General features: G+C 43.1%; 1 protein-coding gene and 1 pseudogene across 1 annotated transcript; one reads left to right on the top strand and one right to left on the bottom strand.

Moving 5' to 3' along the window:
• Positions 1–12291: 12291 nt before the first annotated feature.
• On the top strand, positions 12292–21548 carry TMEM128 (transmembrane protein 128). Its single transcript, XM_060086850.1, has 5 exons — positions 12292–12404; positions 14047–14188; positions 17352–17510; positions 19549–19657; positions 20900–21548. Exons 1-4 carry the CDS (start codon positions 12308–12310, stop codon positions 19646–19648), a joined length of 498 nt encoding a protein of 165 aa, XP_059942833.1. The 5' UTR covers positions 12292–12307; the 3' UTR covers positions 19649–19657; positions 20900–21548.
• Positions 16929–17223, bottom strand: LOC132488124 (transmembrane protein 126A-like; annotated as a pseudogene).
• Positions 21549–21587: the final 39 nt, after the last annotated feature.

Raw genomic sequence — 21587 nt, 5'->3', positions numbered from 1 at the left:
GGGCATGGAACAAGTGTTAAAAGGATTGGAGGGGGGCATTAATAGGAGTGGCGGGGTGGGGGCAACAGGGCAGACAGAGATATGCTGTGAGCCTCTGAGTTCCAGATGAGCCAGCTTTCCTCCTGCACTTGCACTGTGTTCTGTTCTGATTTGGGGATGTGCTGCTGGGATTCATGGCGGGATTCAGTGGCACTGTGTCAGGAGCAGTGAGGACCCGGGCTTTAGAATCAGGCCTGGAGTCAGGCCCTGGCTTGGTCCCTTCATAGTTAACTGCTCTGAACCTCACTCTTTTCATCTGGACAGTGGAACAGTAAAGGTCCCTCTTGGGTTGTGAGTGAAGGGACTAATTTGTGTAAAGCTCACAACACCATACCTAAGCCCAGAGACACCCATTCAGTGGTTGCCATCACTACTGTCAGCAGGAACAGTTTCTGAGCGACGAGAGGCTTTAGACGTTTTGGAAGCAAAGGGGGGAGAAAAGTGGGAAAGTGAAGCTTGACCCAGAACACATAGAGGGACAAAGCAGAGCCCTAAGTCCAGTCCAGGACGCCCCGTCCCAGCACTCGAGGGAGCAGAAGAAAGCACCGTCGTCCTCCGGGGATGGGGGTGGGGCTACAGCACTACTCCCTGTGGGTACTACAAGCACCACAGTATTTCAGGATTTGTGTTGATTTTTATTTTTCTGTCAGTTTTACTGTCATGCATTTAAGGCTGTTTCAGAATGCTAGCAGAACATTGGGCCGGAGGAGGTAGCCCCTCAGCTCCCTTGAGCTCTATGAGGACGAAGCAAGGCCAGCAAATGGCGATTCTGATGGTCAGTGTCATGGACAGGTCTCTTCGTTGGAAACTGCAGTTGGCGGCAGGAACATCTCCCCATGCCTGTAGTTGTCCCATGGCTCTGGCTGCAAAGCACAATCTACAGATCCTTCCCAAGGTCTTAGCACAGAGACCACCCTTTGGTTTTGGCAATTGCCTGCCTGACTTGAGCTCAAACACAGATGATATTGGAACTCTGGGGACTTTGGAACCAATCTAATGACATTTGTTTGGGGCTTTACAGCTTCATTTTGTCTAAGTTGAGTATAAGATTGAATTCTACCATGTTCCGCCTGTCCCTATGCTGGTCTGATGGGTCTGGCACTTGGGTTTCCCCAAACCTGCCAGGCATGCATTTTGACACACTTAAAAAAAAATTTTTTTTTTGATAACATCCTTTCTGGCGTTCCTGGTATTTGTCAACTGTATGCACTGGCCATTTTCTGTGATGCTGTTTACAAATAGGATTTGGGAGAAGATGGGCTGTATTCTGCCCGCCAAAAGATTAAGATGTGTTGCCAGCTGGGGTCCTCCTTTATGTCAGACACACAAGGCATTTTGCAGTCTGATGAGGAAACTGAGGCTCAGAACAGTGAAAGGGAGGCCAAGCAGGAGTGAACCCAGGGCTGCCCTTTCTTCTGATTGGCTGTGACAGCCAGACTTGGGCTGATGCAGAAGTCTAAATATTCAAGCTGCTGAAGGCAGGGGGCATTTAGGTGGAGAGAGTTTAAAAATTGCAAAACCACTCAAGTTTCCCCAGGTTAATCTTGCTCCAGGCAGGTACGAGTGGTTTGTTACCTCGGTGTGAAGTAAGAAAAAAGAGGCTTTCAAAGACCCTGTTCCTAGTTCTCTGTTTAAACCCACCTCACAGGGTGGTTATAAGAAAAAACTAGGGCTTCCCTGGTGGCGCAGTGGTTGAGAGTCCGTCTGCCGATGCAGGGGACACAGGTTCATGCCCCGGTCCGGGAAGATCCCACATGCTGCGGAGCAGCTGGGCCCGTGAGCCATGGCCGCTGAGCCTGCACGTCCGGAGCCTGTACTCCGCAACGGGAGAGGCCACAACAGTGAGAGGCCCGCGTACCACAAAAAAAAAAAAAAAAAAAGAATAAACTAATAGAAGTCAAGGTTAATCACATTGTAACAGGTCTGCAAATTTTTATGAATATCCTTAAAAAGTTATTGTATTATCCTTCTAAACATGTCATTTTTCTTTCAGAGTTAAACCTTGAGCTGACCAGGTCCTATTAAAACAATTTACTTTGAAGGTATTGGATTGGCCAAAAAGTTCGTTCGGGTCTAGCCATAACATCTTACCAAAAAAACCTGAACAGACTTGTTGGCCAACCCAGTATCAAAGCAGCCTGAATTTCCTCTCTTTTCCGAAATAGATTTCTAGGACTTGGGGAGAAAAAGAAAAAGAAGCAATCTTTGGTATAGATTGTTTTCGTTTAGATAGCACTTTTGCAGTTGAATAAGGAAAGTTTTAAGAAATAGTTTTATTCATTTCACCCCCATTGGTGAAAACATGTATAGTTCTTTATTCCACCACTGAAAACTGATCCTCCTAGGTGTTTTTTTGTTTTGTGTGTGTGTGTGTGTGGTGCCCCCTGCCCTGTCTCGGTGATGAAACTGGACTCCAGCATAAAGTAGATAATCGTATATTGTTGACTTTTACCTGGATATAGAACCATGACACCATATCACTCTTAAGATTATAACTCCTTCCTTGTGGAAGGAAATTAGAGATCAATTATGCTCAGATAGGAGAAAAGGCATTTTATACGTACTTACCAGTTCTTTGTGGTTACTGGAACTCAGCGTCCATTCAGCCTTTATCCCTTCTTCTAATTAAGCTTTCAAGATGGCTAGAATAGGCCTTCTAAGTTTCTTTTCTCCTTAGCCAAGGAGAGTGTATTGTATTTCTCATTTCCTAGGTACAGCAGTGTTAACTTTATGTTGATTCCTAAATGACTCATGGGCAGGAGGTGGGTTGTGTAGTTAATCCTCACTCTCTCTCAAGTAAGCTGGATTTTGGCAGAAGAGTTGGTACACGTGAGAACCTCACCCCTCTCAGGTTCGGAAGAGGAATCACTGATCATAAGCATGCAGTGGGATTTCACAATTAAGGAGATTCTGTTGGGAAGTCGTGTGCACTGATTTTTGCCTTTCCTCAAAAACATATGTTTGGACCTGAATCCTCCAGTACCCTAAGAGCCTGCAGTTCTGCTCTAAGCCCTCTTGTTGTTAAAATTATTCTAAGTCACAGGGACTAATGAGGTAATTCCAGAGTGCCCACCCTGGGCCAGGCTCTGTCCTGTCTTCAGGGAGAGGGAAACAGACAACCTCAAGGCAAGCACAGTAAGAAGTCCTGCGGATGAACCAGCTGTAAGGTACACCCAGCGGGAGAGGGAGTCATTCCGCCTAGGGTGGGGATGGAGGCCGTTAGGTTATTACTGGCCCTCTGGATTGAATGACAGGTATTTACTAACTCCTTGCGGGCTCGGGTCATCTTTCTCTTACTCCTGCCACCTCACTGTAAGGAGGACCCTGTGAGGCCTTCCCGGAAGAGGTCCCCACCCACGTCCTCCGCCTGCCTTTTGTCTTAGAAAAACTTTAGTCAAAGAATAAATTTAATCAGAGAAGTGAGAAAATGCAGAAAGAAAGGAACACAGTCAGGCAGGACAAAATAATCATACTTTAGCCATTAAACAAAGTCAAGGACCTTTAAACAAAGTCAAGTTCTTCCTCAAGGACTGTAGATAATATTCTGAGCCATGTCCTTTGAGCTGTTTTGTAGACTAAAACCCTCACCAGGTAGAAGAAATGAACTGTATGCTGCCCACAAGCCACGTAGACCCCAAACCTGTTGGAACCTGAAGGTTGATGATGCTGATTCCTGATTACTTCACCACCAACCGATCAGAAGAACGTCATGAGCTGATCACGTCCTGCTCCTTGAACACTGTTAGACCCCTCACTACACCCTCCAGTGGGTAACACACAGTTTTGAGGGTGTTAGCCTGCTGTGGCCCCCTTTGCCTGGCAAAGCAATAAAGCTATTCTTTTCTACTTCACCCAAAACTGTGGCTGCGTTTCTATTTGTCACTGGTGAACAGAGGCCGAATTTCGGCAACATCACCTACTTTCACCCTGACTCTCATTCCCACCCACAAGGGAGGCAGTGGGAGGCGGTAAACGCTAAACAGGGCTCCATGTGCCAGAATGAGACTTGACATTGAATCTGACTTCATCTTATTAGCCAAGGGCAGGTTATGTAGCCTCCCTGAACCTCAGGGGTTTTGTCTATTATACTGCCTTCCTAGGGTAGACAGAGTGAAATTAAAATATTGTACATGAGGTGTCCGGCACATAGTAAGTATCTGATAATATTTCATCTTCCAGTGTGTGAAGTCTGCCCAGACTGCACTGTCTACCATGGATTGTCTGAGGCACTGGCCCCAGGGAGAGGCCACATCCTCTAGATACCTTGCTTTTTTCCAGCACATGGCTTTCCAAGTGACTGGACTGTTAAAGCAAAAAACCACAGTGGCCAAACCGAGCAGTAAGGCAGCATGTTTTAATGTAGAAATCCACTCTAATTCTGAAGTAATACTCTAGTTTTCAGTTATATATCATCATTTTTCAAGATACAGATACAGCCATAAGACTGTCACACAAACTTATATTTTTGATAAAAGCTTTCTATTGAAGTCTATACATACAGAAACATAAAAACTTGCATGGACAGCTCAAAGCATTTCACAGAGTGCACACACTTAAATGCCGTTACTACCCAAATCAAAGAAATAGACTCTTTAGCCGAAGGGTAAGCATATCCTTACTTCTGTCAGCATGGATTGATTTAGCCTGGTTTTGAATTTTATGTAAATGGAATCATAGGGCATGTACCCTTTGGTGTCTGGCTTCTTTCACTTAAGATTCCATGAGAGGACTTCCCTGGTGGCACAGTGGTTAAGAATCCGCCTGCCAATGCAGGGGACCTGGGTTCGAGCCCTGGCCCGGGAAGACCCCACCTGCCGCAGAGCAACTAAGGCCATGCGCCACAACTACTGAGCCTGTGCTCAAGAGCCTGCGAGCCACAGCTACTGAACCCGCGCGCCACAACTGCTGATGCCCGCACACCTAGAGCCCGTGCTGTGCACAAGGCAAGCCACCACAATGAGAAGCCCGTGCACCACAACGAAGAGTGGCCCCCGCTCACCGCAACTAGAGAAAGCCCGCGCACAGCAAGGAAGACCCTACACGGCCAATAAATAAATAAATTTATTTTTTTAAAAAAAAGATTCCATGAGATTCATCCATGTTGCTTTGTAACAGGAGCTTATGCTGTCTTTATTGCTGTCCAGTATTTCTCCATTCTACTGTCAATGAGATGTTCAGCTTTTCCTGTGGGGCGGGGGCGGGGGAGGGCAGCTGGATGTCTAATGAAATCAACATCTACACGTATACTGGTGCATACACTTTCTCATTTCTGCTGCGTGCCTGCCTTGGAGTGGAATTGCTGAATCATCAGGTGGATTTCAGCTGTAATAGATACAGCCAAACTGTTTTCCAGGGTGCTTTTCCCAGTTTACATTGCCACCCTCAGTGTGTGAGGGGATATGTGTTTATTTTGCCCCAAAATGCGCTGAAATTGAATATTTCTCAAATTTCTATCTCTGTATCTAGCTCCTCTAAATAGCTGTTAAATTTAGTGCTGTCAGGTATGATCCCTGGGGGTTACCACTAGATTATAAAACTGGAAAATGTCATCTCCAAGTTTTCAGATTTCAGTCTCGAATGATGTTAAAAATAAATCAGAATAGCAATTTCCCTCAGCTTAAAAAATGACAACTACTTAGATACTCTATGACTGTCCTTTTAGATTTTAGATTTTTTAACTTGCAATTTGGGGCTGAACCTTCCTTCTGTCTGTCTTGGTTACAGACAATGAGGATTTCAGAGAAACCACTGTATGCCCTGGTGAAAGAGAAGTTTCTTTGTTTTAGAGGTGAAAGGCTAATGTAGCTTTTTTTCTTCTGGGATCCAGAGAAGCTTTAATTTATTCCCTTTGATATAAGTGATTAAACTGCCCTTTTAGTAGCTTAAATTGTAGTTGCTGAGTAAATACATGTGTTTGTCAGAGTTGAAAGGTCAGACATCGCTGGGAAGGTCAGGCCATTGTTTGGCCACAGAGCCAGTATTGTGAGCTGCTGAAATACGACCTTTGCTGCTGTGCCTTCCTGGTGACCTCAGGCCAACTTCTGTTGGCGGCCTGTGGTGGTCCATATATTAGATTTCTCCATTGTAGATCAAAGGTAGGTAAAGACTCAGTCCTACTGGGTAGTTTGAACAGCGTTGCTCTTGGGATCTGGCATCAAGTTTACATCGGGATACTAATAGTAATGTAATAGGATAGCCCTGCTCCAACCAATTTTATCCTGAACAGAGAGGTATTTTACAGCTAAAATTGAAACGGCAATCTCTCAGTTTTAGAAAAAGTTTAAGGTAATAGAATTTTCTCAATTTTAAGGTGTCCCTGCATAAAATTTCTTAAGCTTCTTGGCCCTTGTCACCACTTGATTCTAGTTTAGATTCCGTGAAACCTGGCATAAACTTTTATAGCACTTGGTTATTTTTTGCTTAATTTATCCATATTTCATGATATCCCCCAAAAGTGGTACTCTACTGTATAAGGATGTTTGAGAATAGTGGGTCTAGAAGGAGAGATGGTGGTTCCAAAGCATTGTCGTGGTGGCAGGTACTGCATGTAGGTCCCTAATATCCATCTTCCAGTTTCATCCAGCCTGATGCTGGGTTTCATGGTGTGGCCGCCCTTCCCTTGCAGCCAGTTCTGCTCTCCGTTGCCAGTCTTTTTTTTTTTTTTTAAGTTGATTTACAATATCGTGTTAGTTTCAGGTTACAGCACAGTGATTCAGTTTTATATGTATATATATGTTAATAACCTGTATATATAGGTTATATACAGGTTATTAGAAAATATTGAGTATAGTTCCCTGTGCTATACAGTAGGTCCTTGTTGGTTATCTATTTTATATCTAGTAGTGTGTATATGTTAATCCCAATCTCCTAATTTATCCCTCCCCCACCCCCCTCTCCAATGCCAGGCTGGTGTTTTCCCCTCCTTGTTCAGTTTTCTTAACCTGAGGGCCTGCAGGTTCCTCAGGAGTTGTGGCCGTGCTGGTGGAGGTGATGCCCAAGGGGAGGTCACAGAGCCCAGCTGACCCTCTGTGATCAGGATTTGCCCACCAATACAAAACTGAAGCACCTTGATGTTCCTTAAGGTTGGCAGGGGGGTCTCCTTATGGATTCTGTTTAATATATGTATGTTTGCATATTTACTTTAGTGATTTTCAGTTCATCTAGATGAGTGAAGTGAGTCTTTTAGGGAAGATTCTTAACTGATATAAAAGCAGTCCCCAGCTAGCATTCTGTACTGTTGTCTGGCATGTCCCAAGCCCTCAAGCTAATAACAGCTGATAGACTGTATCTGACCTATCAACTCCAGTTAATTGGGGGCTTTCTGGTGTTCTTGAGGATTTCTTGGTTTTCTGGTGTTCTTGAGGATTTTGAGCCCTTATCCCTCTCTTAGGAAGGGGAAGAAATGCTGTTTTCTGTTAGCAATGCCTGCCATGGGTTGGGTAGGAAAGGGGCAACCAGGTCACCACATGTTCCCTTCTGGGTTTCTAACAGGATAAGGGAGTCTGGCACCAGGGAGCCAGCATTCGGCAAGAATGAGCCCTCCGGACACTCTGACTTTTCCACAGTTTCTGTTCTGAGAAGCTCTGAGTCATTAGCACGGCAGCTCAGTGCTTAGGCTGGGAGCCTAAACCGCTGTGGGTTCAAATCCCAGCTCCACTTCACTAGCTGTGAGTCTTGGCAGAGACCTTTACACTCTGGGAAACTAGGTATTCACTCAGCAATTACAATTAAACTGCCAAACAGGTAGTTCAATCACACTCAAACCTTGTTTTATTGTAATTTGCAAACACTTGCATTTTTTACAAATTGAAGGTTTGTGGCAACCCTGCATCAGGCAAGGCTATGGGTGCCATTCTCCCAAGAGCATTTGCTCACCTTGTGTCTCTGTGTCACATTTTGGTAATTCTCGCCATAGTTCAAACTTTTTCGTTACTATTATATTTGTTATTGTGATCTTTCATGTTACTGTTGTAATTTTTTGTCTTGCATTTTAAAGTTCAGGTATGTGCATTGCTTTTTTTAGACATAATGGTATTGCACACTTAATAGACTACAGCATAGTGTAAACATAACTTTTAGATGCACCAGGAAACCACAGAATTCATGTGACTCACTTTATTAATTTATTTTTAAAAACAATAGAAATGCATTCTCCCACAGTTCTGGAGGCTAGAAGTTCAAAATTAAAGTGATGGCAGGGCGGAGCTCCCTCTGAAGCCTGTGGAGGAGAATCCATTCTTCCCTCCTCCTGGCTTCTGGTGGCTGGTTGTCGATCCTGGCGCTCCTCCGAGCTCCTCTGCCCTCCTCGGCTCAGTGTATGCAGCACTTCAGTCTCTGCCTTCCTGGTCACAGGGCATTGTCCCCTTGCCTCTCTGTGTCTCTCTTCTTCATATAAGGACAACAGTCACTTTGGATTAAGCCCACCCTTCTCCAGGATAATCTCATCTTTGCTAATTACATCTGCAATGACCCTATTTCCAAATAAGGTCACATTCTGAGGTACTGGTGGCTAGGGCTTCAACAAAGCATCTTTGAGGGACACAGTTCAACCCATAACACTCAGGGTTGCTTCCCAGTCCACTGTCAGTTCCCTTAGCCCTGCCCCTAGCTTGTTAAAGAATCCTTTCATTGAACTTTCTTCATTTACCCCTTTGAGTGTGCGATTGATTCCTGCTCTGAAATGGATCTTTGACCCTTATGAGCTGTGTGACCTTGGGCAAGACACTTAACCTCTCTGAGGTTCCTTCACCTCTCAAATGAAAATAATTTTCATACCTTCCCTACCTAATTCACTGAGTTGCTGAAAGGTCTTTGTAAACCAAAGAGGCCCATAGCACTGATGTGGATCATTATCACTCTGTGTGTGTTGAAAGGTACGGCTAGGAAAGGGCCATGTCTAGATTGTTCTCTTTGATCTGAACGGAACCTAGCACCACATACCAATACATGCTGAATAAACGCTTCTTGAAGTTGTTGATGACCTATCTTGTGCATCGTGGCTGGTACTGAGAGGCTGAACACTGAACTGCTCCCCAGAAGACATGCTTTATTGAGGACATTTAGTTCCTCCTCAAGGGCTATAGATAATATTCTCAGCCATATCCTGCGAGCTGTTTTGTAGATCCTGAAACCCCTACCAGTGGGTCTCTTGTAGACAACAACACATACAGTGATGGCCTTGGCACCTGGGAAGGGAGTCTTATCATCAAAGGAGGACCAGCATTGGCATCCCAGGAAGAGGGGCATTTAATCTTTATTTTTAAAAGACATTCTTTACATCTGGTCAATGTGCCCTTTTCTTTAATAATTAAAGCAGATGTACAGGGCTTCCCTGGCGGTGCAGTGGTTAAGAATCCGCCTGCCAATGCAGGGGACACGGGTTCAAGCCCTGGTCCAGGAAGATTCCACATGCCGTGGAGCAACTAAGCCTGTGCGCCACAGCTACTGAGCCTGTGCTCTAGGGCCCACGAGCCACAACTACTGAGCACACGTGCCACAACTACTGAAGCCCTTGCACCTAGAGCCTGTGCTCCGCAACAAGATAAGCCACCGCAATGAGAAGCCCACACACCACAACGAAGAGTAGCCCCCGCTTGCCGCAACTAAAGAATGCCCGCACGCAGCAACGAAGACCCAACGCAGCCAAAAATAAATAAATTATTTAATAAAAAAAAATAAAACATGTACAAAGTAGGTTTGATAGGCTACAACCAGGCTATTTTAGTTAGCGTAAAATTCTAGTTAACTCATGTAGAAGCCAGAATGATTTCCCTATATCTCAATATGTAAAAATTTCTTTTATCACCTGCTATGTGCCAGGTGTTTGCAAAGCACTGGGGAGCAGCTATGACATGGTTGTAGCCCCCCATCAACTGGGAGCGCACAAGCAAAAGGAAAATTGCAACAAAGAGTAACTGGAGCCCAAGGAGAAGGGACTAACTGATGAGGAGGTAAGCAGGAACCAAATCCAGAAAGTCTGGCAAGGCCAATTAATAACTACTACTGCTTGAACATGCGAGGCACTAGCCTAAACAATTAGTATACACTTATCTTCACTCTGGTACCCACTGTGTCACAGATGAGGAAACTGATACTTAGAACAATGAAATAACTTGCCCAAGGAATCCTGAGTGATGGAGCCAGGATTCAATAGTCTATGAACACCTTGGATTTAACCACGTTGCTAAGGGAAGGCCAGCAAAGGTCACAAATTTATTTTTTCCCCAAAAGTAATCCAAAGTCAAAATGAAATTTCTTGGTTGGTAGCAATCTGATATCATACATCTATCATTTCAGTGCACAGCACGCACATTGAAGAACTTATTTAATGGGCCCTAGCAATGAAGATGTGGTCATTAAATACTGGATTTTTTTCCAACCTGCTTTTAAGTATCATCAATATGGTCTGCAAGAAGTGCATTTAAAATATCGGGGGCTGGGGGGAAAGCTAAAAGGCATTCGGATACAAATACAAAGGCCCTGAAACCACCAAAGGGGAAACTGATATGATCCGAACATACTACATATGGAAACCCTGGAATGGTTGTGATGCTCTGGGGAATATTCAATTACAAGGGAGACCCAGCACTGACCTTTTTACAAGGAGACAATCAACAGAAGACTGTATTTGATAAGAGGAATTCACTTCCTGTTAACAAGGCTTCTAACCCTGTACAAGCAAAAGGAGAAGGGAGGGCAAAGACCCCAGGTGGCTTTGAAGAGATAAACCCTGGTTCTTTAGGAGTCTGAAAAGAAAAAGAAAAAAACAAAATGGGAAAAAGGAGGTATTGTGTAGAAAGGCTATATGATCCACCCAGTTGTTAAATCCTTTGCTCCAAAGGGTTTGCTACAAGGGCTGAAGAAATGATAGAAATAAACCTGTAGAAACTTGACATTCTTTTCTTGAATATTTATTGCATTTCTTCTGGAAACACTCACAACACATAGAGATATTAAAGAGTGCCTACTAATTCAGATTTTACTTCCTGGGTGGCTTTCTGGACTATCCATCCCTGTATTCAACCTACCTCAAGCCACTCTCCCTGGTCCCCACGTACCACAGCAGAATGAAGGGCTGCCCTTTATTCGGTGCTACCATAACCCCATATGCAGTATCTCTGTTATGGCATTGGATGGAAATCTTCTCCACCACTAGATTCTAACTTGCCCCTGTCCTCAACATTTTAGCAGATGTAGCTGCTCAGAAAATGTTTGTTGACTGAATTAATGAAACGCTTCCATACATTTATAAATAGTGCTTTCTACTGTACTAGGTCTCTGTGGTCATTTTTGGCCCTGGAGCTCCTCAAGGGCAACGTCATGTCTTATCCATCTTATCTCCATTGCCTCGCATGGTGCCTAACAGTTCCTAGCAGACAGTAGGTGCTCAGCAAAAGTTTGAAGGGTTAAGCACAAAATTTCTCAACATATGACACAGTAGGAAGGAGGCAGGAGAGTAGCAAACAGGATTACTGATGGAGGAAAACTTGTTAATTAGTGACAGTCTTTTTCAGTTTATGAGCGTGAGTGATGGGAACTGACGGATTTCTGGGAAAGTACAAATTTAGCTTTCACGTTTCTGGCTGGAGGCAATTTCTTACAAGCCGTAAGAAGGGGGCTAACACGAACCACATACGGGTGCTTCACATTTAAAACCCCAGAACAAATCCATGCGGCAGGTATAATCCCCGTTGTACAGAAGAGGAAACAGGCCCAGAAAGGTTTATTTCTTGCCTGAGCCCACCCGAGCGGTCAGCGCCAGGCCGACTCCACCGCAGGTTTCCGGGCCCGGCCCAGCGGTCCTTTCCTCCTCCTGGGTGGCCTCTGACTCTTTCAAGTCTAGCTGGGCGACTCCTGAGGAGGAGGAGGAAAGAAGCTGGGGGCTGAGATGCTTTGGGCATACAGGAGCCACGGGGTTCAGGACGCAGAGCACAAAAGCTACGAAATGCCCCCGTAGGGCCTCGCACACCCGCCCGCGCGCATTCGCCGGCATCAGTGAGCTTGACCCTTCTGGGCTTCCGTAGTTCGGAACAAACTGGATATCTTTAGGTGGGGAAGGATAACTATTTTGAAGTTCAAATCATGTTTGCGGATTTGAGCACTAAGATAGTAAAGCCAAACCCTCCATACGTTCTGACGAACTAAAACCACGAAGACAACATAGTCTCTCTCCTTCACAAAAGGAAATCCCTCCCTCCCCCGGCGAACCGATGCCGGAAGTTCCGGTAGGCTTGACGTCACTACCGCCCAGTTTCTGGGCGGTGCTAAGATGGACGCTCTACAGGCTCGGGAGCGACTCCGGCGGAGATACCTGTTCCCGCGGGACGCGGCGGTCCACGTGGACCGCGAGGGCTACGCCGGGCCGGGTGAGGCACCCCCGCTGGCGCGCTCCGAGTCGCGCCGAGTTTCCCGGAGGCGAGGCGCCGGACACGGCCGGCCCCGCGGGCCTCTCGCAGCCCTACCCAGTCAGGAGGGACCGGGTTTCGTTTTTTCAAGGCTTACCAAGTAGTTTTGCAAGTCGGGTATTTACTGTCGTAAAAGACCCTTAGAGATCAGGTAGTCCTGCGCATCTTGGTCTTCAGGATTCCCAGGAGAGCTGGTTTAACACCTGTTTGGCAATATCCATTAAAATAAAAAATATCCGCAGATTGTATTTCTAAGAACCTAACAAAGGAGCGTACTCGTAGCAGTACACAAGGGCGTGTGTGCAAAGTCTTTCATCTCAGCTTTGCTTGTAATAGCGAACGACTGGAAACATCTAATTGTCCGTCAGCAGGGAGCTGGTTAAATACACTTGGCTGTTTATACATGACAGCAGGCCGACTTTTATGTACCAATGTGGATGCTTTTTAAAGGGAGGCGCAGAACAACGTATGGTATGCCACCATTTGTGTTCAAACCAGATACCATGCGGTGTGTGTTCACCTGTAGATGCATAGAATATGCAAGAATTCAGTAGACGTTATTACTGGTAGTTGCTTTGGCTCTGGGGAACTGGGGTTAAGGGTAAAGAGAGAGATTTCGCCTTAGATCTTTTTGTCCTGTATGTTGTAAATCTTGTGTATTTATTACTTTTAAAAAGTAAACGCAGAAAACATCATGCGCAGGCATGCTGGTTTATAAATTTCGAGGGTGTCTCGCAGAATTTGTATTATGAATAAGCTTCCCAGGAATTCTGATGGTCAGCTGAAAGCTCGGGAACCTTGGCTACATACTAGTGGTTCTCACATGAACTGAGAGAGAGGGCATGTCAGTCACATGAGGAACTTGTTAGACCCCATTTAACCCATTCTTTCAGATTGGGTCCCAAATGGCAGGAATTTGGCTTGTCCATCACCTGTCTAAGACAGTACCATGTTGGGACTGGACCTCCAGTGTGCCCTTTCCACTTTTGAGCTGCCCCAAAAGGTTGTGTTTGTTTAAAAAATTAAAATATGTACTTGTAAGTAGTGTTTTTGGAAAATCAAGTCCATTTTGTGTTCTAATGTTTGCCACTTGCATTTTTCTTAATTAACAGGACTAATCACTTTCCTAGACTATATGTGAAGCATAGCATTAAAATTCCTATACTACCAGATGGCATTATTCTTTCCAAAAGACTATATAAATAAATTTGGTTGCAAAACTCATTTAGCGGCAAAAAAATTGACTATATTGGACAGGTTTTATGGCAGGCTCCTATTAATTATTTCTAAAAATATAAACCTATTTTGGTGGTTTTACAGAAGAAATTGGTACTCTAATGGGAGAGAATGTGGTTCTTAGAAAGCTCTAGGAAATTATTTTATTTGACTTAAAATAGGTGTAATTAAAAAAAAAGGGGGGGGGTGGAATTCCCTGGCAGTCCAGTAGTTAGGACTCCACGCTTTCACTGCCGAGGGAGCAGGTTCAGCCCCTGGTTGGGGAACTAAGATCCTGTAAGCGGCACGGCGTGACCAAAAAAAAAGGTATAATTCTTCCTGTGAAGTTAATGGTTACTTCATAAGTTGAACTCTCCGTTATTTGCAGAAACCTCTACACCTGTTGAGAAAAAGGAGAAACCTCTTCCAAGACTTAATATCCATTCTGGATTCTGGATTTTGGCATCCATTGCTGTGACCTATTATGTCGATTTCTTTCAAACCGTTAAAGAAAACTTTCACACCAGCAGGTAAGAAAACTTTATTGCTTCGTAAGTTAAACACCCGTGTTTTATTTTTCACGTTTTGTGAGCCGAATTCTTCAGATGTTTAGTAGGCACCTACTTTCTGCCGGGCATGGTGTTGGAGGTGCTGGTGACGCAGAGTTGAAAAAGAGAGTGTGTGTTCTGGGCACGTACCGCAGAGTGGGTGAGGCTGGAAATTATTTCAGTGGGCTTTTTCAGCACAGATGTTTTGTAGGATGAGGACGGTAGTGAATTTAAGAAGGACCTAATCCATTTGTAAACCATGCAGAGAGAATGATTGAAGGTCTTTAAGAAGATCAAGTACACGAGCATTGGGAGGAGGGAGTGAGAATTGTGGTGGGTGGGAATTGGGCCTCAGAGCTCGTTTTCAGAGAATAGTTACAGCCAACAAGTTAACTACATGTACAGGCTGTGACTGAATTAGAGTTGCGGTCACTGGTGAGAGGAGTCAGGAGCTTTGAGGCAGGATGTCAAATAGTCCATCGTTCATGAGGATTGAAATCTCTTCAGTATAATCTAGGAGTTGACGCGGAGGGGAAGGTTGTTCATCACACTCCTGAGTCCTCACTGAACGTTGGAGAGTGTTCTGGAGGCCCCTAGATAACAGAAAAAGAGGGAGAGGTGTTGGTGAGCATCGGAGCGGCATCGAGAGGGGTGGTTTGCTTAAAGTGCAAGTGTAATTGTTTGGAAGTACCAGCAGGGCTAGAAAGGTGCAGACGGGACTGTTTGATCCGATGATATCGTTGGGGGTTGGGGGACACACAGTCTGTCCCGCAGAGGCCCTCAGGAAGAGCAGTGACTGCTGGAGGGGCGCCTGAGGAGAGTGAGGGAGCAGGTGGTCTGGGGAAAGCAGGCGAGGTGGGGGATGTTATGTAAACTATGGGAGAGAGAGAGCTTGTTCCCGTTCCTTACTTCCACAAGCAAGAGCTTTCCCTAAACACTCCCATCTTCTGGCCCTTACCCTCACTGGCTTCTTCCCTGGGAGGTGCTAGAACTCCTGATAGAGTTTGGGATGAAGAACCAGACACGTAGCTCAGCACCTTCTTCCTCTTGGGAGCCAGCTGCCCATGGGAAGCACAGATTCTGGGCTGCTTTTCTGCACCATTGTTTTATGGGGCGACCCTGACATGAGAAGGTCTCTAGGTTTTCACTGTGACTTGAAACCCAGTGGGTAAGTCTGTCTCTGGGTTTCGGTGTGAGGAAGCACGTTGTCACCATTCACCAAAACTGACTTCTTTTCGTAGCTCTATCAGTAAAAAAGCTGACAGTTGGTCTTTATCAGTTTGGTTTCTTTGTGTCTTTCAATTGGTCTAGAACTTGGGCTGGGAAAAGAAGGGATGGTTGTTTCAGACACCATCAGTAGCACCTGCTGCTTCGTTCATGAAATATCTCAAGAGAGCCTAAGATGTATCCAGTTATGGTGACAGTGATGAACAAGGCACGTTTCTCACCCTCCACCAGCTCATTTTAGGCTGTGATAGATGAGTAAGTCATGTGGTGCGTACTGTTTGCGTGTACGAGGGTATGTGCAGGATGCCGTGAGTGCACCTAGAAGGGGCACCCAGTCCAGCCCAGCCTCAGGAGGTAGGCCTTTTTGAGGTTTCAGGAGAGATGAGAGGATTTATCCATTTGTGTCCTATGTATCCTTGTATATGAGAATACTAAGTATTCTTAGTAGTTAAAGGAGATGGTGAGGTAAGGAATAGCTCACTACACTGTAAGGTGTTTGGGGGCGCCCACAGGAGTAGTGGCACCCAGTAGCCCACCGGTGGTATGGGACAGAGCCTGGACTCAGCCTCCAGACCAGGACTGGGGGGCATGAAAAGAAAGTGGGAGTCATAGGCCTGTCCTCAAAGAAGTGTCATCTTAGAGGAAAAGAGACAGAAACGCATGGCCGAAGGCTGAGGATTTTGAGTAGAGTAGTGTTGCATTCTTGCTGAGGCCTCGGTAAGCAGCGGGGAGTTGGGGCAGCTGTGGCGGGAGAGCGCTACCCAGAGGCAGTCCGTGCAGGCTGCCTTCTGCTTTCTCGAAAAGGGTTCATTGCTCTGATTTTCCAAATCTGGCCTCCTCCCATGACCCGCAGGGGCTGGAAGGAAGGGGCTGATGAGCTTTTCCTCACACACACTGAGCCAGGTCTCGTGTGGAGTTGGAAGGAGCAAAAAGCCATTGTCCCTTGGGGGAGGACTGGAGATATTCTAGGAACGGGAGGGTTTCATTTGGAAATCTTTTACGAGAGGCAATATGAATTAACTCCTTCCAAATTGATATTCAGTATTTCAAGAAACCCCGCGTAACTTGGAGGAGTTGATGGCATCTGTTGAAATCTTTATTTCTCTCACACTCAAAACTTCAGAAACAACCAGAAAGCCGCTCGCTTTCCTGTATGTTTAAAGAAGACGTCCTTTTTTGTCGGTTAGTTTATGAAAGTGTGTGTGTGTGTGTGTGTGTGTGTGTGTTTAGAGTCTGTCTTTTTCATCCTCTCACGTGTCTCACTCTCATCTTTACCTGCCCGCCTCCTATTAGATCTAGACCTCCTGCAAGCTGGGGCTGAGTACCTGTGGGTGCCTCTGCCCCTTCCCCTGTTGATATTCTTCTTAGAAATAGACATTTAGTCTATTAATGAAAACTCTTAAGATACCTGATTTGTTAAGTGCTGTCAATTAGCACTTTTTTTTTTAAACTACTTGATTTTTGTGTATATATTTGCTTAACAATCACTGAATTTCTAGGCAGCTTCAGGTATCTGAAGAGCCTTTATTAGTTTATATTGTCTAGACCCAAGGTATGCTGCACACAGTCTGGAGCAAAATTGCAAATAACATCTTTCTAAAGATAGGCATAGAAATTCTGATTCAATAAGTTCAGATGCTTCCTTTCTGTAGTAGCAGGGCCGAGTCATACCTGGCTGGTAGGTCCTGTGTTATGGGACAGGACTCAAAATTCAAATCACCTGTATTCAAAGGTAAACTTACAAAACCTTTGTCAGATACATGCACTGTCAAAAATGGGATCACTGCCATTGGTATGGTAAGCCAGCAATGATATGAGGCTATGTCACATTTCAGATGTGTCAGAAAAGATTATTTACTATTAGGCTGCAGAGGATGTAAAAGAGGATAATAGAAGGGTATTATTTTTGTCTCTACAGTTGGTTTCTGTTTGGCGGTGCCTTGTTGCTTGTTAGCTTATCGATTGCATTTTACTGCATAGTCTATCTGGAATGGTATTGTGGAATTGAAGATTATGATATCAAGTATCCAACGTTGATACCTATTACAACTGCTACTTTTATTGTAGCAGGAATTTGGTAAGTTACCTTTGGAATGAAAATTTTTTTGATCAGGTAATGAGGTACGTGGTACAAAATTCAAGAGGGAAAAAAAAGGGAATAATGGGAAAACAGTCTCCTTGATTCCCTTTTCAGTAGTATCTTTCTTTACTTATATATTTAGTTATTTAAAATACAAATGGTGACATGCTATATATATATATTGCATTTTGCTTTTTAAATCATTTTCATTGTGAAGTATAATACAGACAGAAAAGTGGAAGAATCTAAAATGTACAGCTGAATTATGCAGTGAGCCTTGGTGTAAACCCTAACGAGGTCAAGAGATCTGTGCCGGCCCCCTCTAACCCTTTCCATGCCCCCTCCCAGTCACTCTACCTTCATTCCTGCCCGCAGGTAAACACTGTCCCCACCTTCATGGTAACTGCTTTCTTTTGCATCTCTTATAGAAATGGGTTCATATAGTATGTATTCTTTTACATTTGACTGTTTACATGCACCATTATGTATGATTCATCCATATTGTGCATAACAGTTGCTCGTTTTCATTGTTGTTCAGCATTCCATCTTATAACCAAATCCCAGTTTATCTGTTCTGCTGTTGATAGCATTTGGATTGTTTCCAGTCTGGGGTTATTATGAGTGATGCTGTTAAGAACATTCTTGTGTATGTCTTGTGTGCCTGTGCATGTTTCTGTTGGATGTACATGTACATGCATACATATATACATATCTCTAGAAGGGAAATCGTTGGCTCATCGGGTATGCATACCTCCAACTCCAATAAATAGTGCCAAACTGTTTTTCCAGAGTGATCTTTTTTTTTTTTTAAATTGAGTTTGGAATTCTTCCATACCAGTACATATAGATGTGTCTCATTCTTTTTAACAGTTACATCATTATCACTGCATGGACATACCATGATTTATTTAACCAGCTCCCTGTTTTTTTTATTCTTTCGCTGTTATAAATAATGCCACAATTAACATCATTTTACATAAGCTAAGAGGTTCTCAATGAAAAGTTTTTTTTATGTTTATAGAAGTATTTTATAACTTGCTCATTAAAGAAAAATCTGTAAATTACAGAAAAACACGAAGTAAATCCCATGATCCTGCCAACCAGAGAGAAAACTACACTGAACATTGTGTATGGCCTTTTAGGTTTTTTTCTCTCTTTATATTAATTGCATTTTAATTTGGGGAAAACCACACACCTTTGTACACATTCAGTTTAAATGTATTTTTTCTATTATGTATTTTCTGTAGTTGAAGTTTATGGGTGTTTGACATATGTTGCATTGTGATGTGGTTTTTTATTAACCCTTCAGTGACGAGTGTAGACAGTTGTCTTATTTTACAATTTCTTATAAGGCTAACGTCACCCCCAGAAATATTGTATGTTTTAGAACAATAGGATTATAGCTATTTAAATTTCTACTTCTCAAAATATTATGTTAGTCATTAACTATCTGAAACACTTATTTAATTGACTATAATTTTCCTTTATTAACTTCTGCTCTTAAAAATTCAGTTCATAAAAATCATTGCACTTAGAAAGTGTGTTATTCTTACCTTGGTGACAGGAATAGTGTTTTTCTCAATGGAAAGTTTAATAGCAGCTTATAAATGATTACTTTTTCATTCTGTTTCTAACAGCAAAATACTTTAACCGTCTATTTTTTTTTTTTTTTAACCATTATAGTTTGGTAGTGTGTGAGATCGTAAAAGCAGGCTGTAGTCATTTTATTTCATGTTCCTTTACAGATACTAATGTTAAGAGACTGAAGTCTCTGTTAAGCCAGGCCAGCTCTCGTTAGAGGAGCTTTAGTGATTCCAGTTCTGAGTACTTTTTGAAGAAATTGTGATATTTCCAATATTGGCTAAATCACATATCTGAGAAACATGATTTATATATAGAAAGTTACTGGCTGAATGAACTTTCCCAAACCGGGTAAAAGTGAGTCCTTTAAATCTAGATTCTACAGTAGAATATAGTTGTATAGAGTATAGCTATAGTTGTGAACTGTGTGGCTATTTTGTCCTTTTCTTTTCAGCTTCAATGTTGCTTTATGGCATGTGTGGTCATTTTTCACTCCACTGCTGTTGTTTACCCAGTTTATGGGGGTTGTAATGTTGATCTCACTCCTTGGATGATTTCTAAAGGTAAGATTTCTGGAATGGTATTTCTAATAATGAATGCATTTGAAAAAGTCTTTCATGATAATTTTTAGTGGACATAGCAATAACGGACTAGTAAATTATTTCGGTCATGTTTACATGAGAGTTGTTCATCCATTGAACTCTGAGGTAGAAGGGACTGTGATCCCTTTCCATTTGCATAATTTAGTTCTAAGTGACTACTTTTTAGAGAAGGCACCCTGACCTTCCAAGATCTCATGAAGAGAGTATTTGCACCTTCCAATATGGATAAGTTCACACATTGATCCATTTTCTATTGCAGTAGACTTCCATCTACTTCTATACAGATGACTATTGGCTAGATCGTTCTTAGTTAATGGGAATATGGGAAGAATGGGCAATTTTACCCAGTTGAGAAGAAAAATCTGTTTTCTAACTGTCCTGGCTGCCTCATAAAAATCTGATGGATGGCACATCAGCCTTTTCCTTCCATGTTATTTATAGAATTTCTGCTTCCCCAGAGACCACTGTGTCCCTGGGCCTGCTGCCTTCACAATGGGGCCTATTTGCTAATTGTCAGATAACTCATTTATTGAATAAATCTGTGTTCAGAGTACTCACTGTACATGCTTAGGGACATGGTGAAAAAGACAGACGGTCCCTCTCTTCATGTTGCTTATGTTAGAACTTGGAGAAAATCTACTATGATTTATGATTTATAATCTATGTCAGTTTACTTACTTGTAAACTTGAAAACTGAGACCCAGAGAAGTAAACTTGGAAAACTGAGACCCAGAGAAGAAAAAGTTAATGCACTCAGTTATGGGTGCAAAAGAAAACTGACATTTCAGCTCACAGACAGCATGTTCTCCCTTTGGAGTTTTAAAGGAAAGTAAAGAAGAAATGGATGTCCTCTCATTGTTGCTAGTCTGAAAATAGCTGCTAGCACACACATGCTGATGTGCAGAGTCCCCTCCACATGTTGTGCTGTGTCTAGGACCGTTTGGACTCTCACAGTATGTCCTCTGTCCCTGTTGACCTGTCGCCACAGGAGCATTCCCTCATCTGACCCTGTCTCCTTTGAATCTCTGGCTGTTCAGTGTTGAGTTTTTCCACGTGTTCAGGAGCTTTTGACTTACTGCCGACATCAACTTATAATTGGTAACAGAGAGCCAGAGAATGTTGTAAGCAGGGAGATTGAACTGTGCTTTTTAATATTAAATCCAACAGCCTGAGATAGAATGTCTCGCTTGGGTTTTCTTTCAGGTGTAAGGACATGTCAGTTTAAAGTGAATGATTAATATCCTGCTAGCTGAAAGCACCGCAGACATAATGGAAAAGCTACAGTGTGTTTTTGCATCTATGAAGTGAATGGTTTCCTTGGAAGAATTGTAACTTTATAGCTCTGTAGTTGAAATCAGAATAAATTATATTTCATTTGCATATTCCTAAACTCATTATCGAATTTTTCAGATTCAAAGTAGAAATATTCTATTCAAGACAAATAACTAATTTGCAGTGTTAATCTGTTTGGATCATTGGAGAAACTGTTAGTATAAAAATTTAAATGAATTTTCATTAGAGATGCATAATGTACTCCCGATAGTGTAGAGAAGTTGTTCACTCTTCCATTTAAGGGGGAACAGTTCAGTGTATGAGATGACTGGCTGTGTATATAAAGGAATGATAGTGTCATGTGCCTTTAACCCAACTTCAGCAATTCCTATATAATACCATTTTTATAATAGTTTTGTTAGGAGGAGGACCAGTTGAAAGGATTTTGTGTTTTCCCATCACTTAAGATTTATCACTGTGTAAATTACTGGGTTTTTAGCATTTGTTTAACATATGAACTTTTAATCATCTTAAGTACGTGTAATTTTTTTCTTAATATTTAAATAAAGTATTTCTATAACCTTGTTGTGGGTTTTGGTAATACAAACTTTGGAATTGT

The sequence above is a fragment of the Mesoplodon densirostris genome, chromosome 1 (genome assembly GCF_025265405.1).
Source record: "Mesoplodon densirostris isolate mMesDen1 chromosome 1, mMesDen1 primary haplotype, whole genome shotgun sequence".
NCBI classification, from domain to species: domain Eukaryota; kingdom Metazoa; phylum Chordata; class Mammalia; order Artiodactyla; family Ziphiidae; genus Mesoplodon; species Mesoplodon densirostris.
This window is presented reverse-complemented; position numbering and strand designations above follow the sequence as displayed.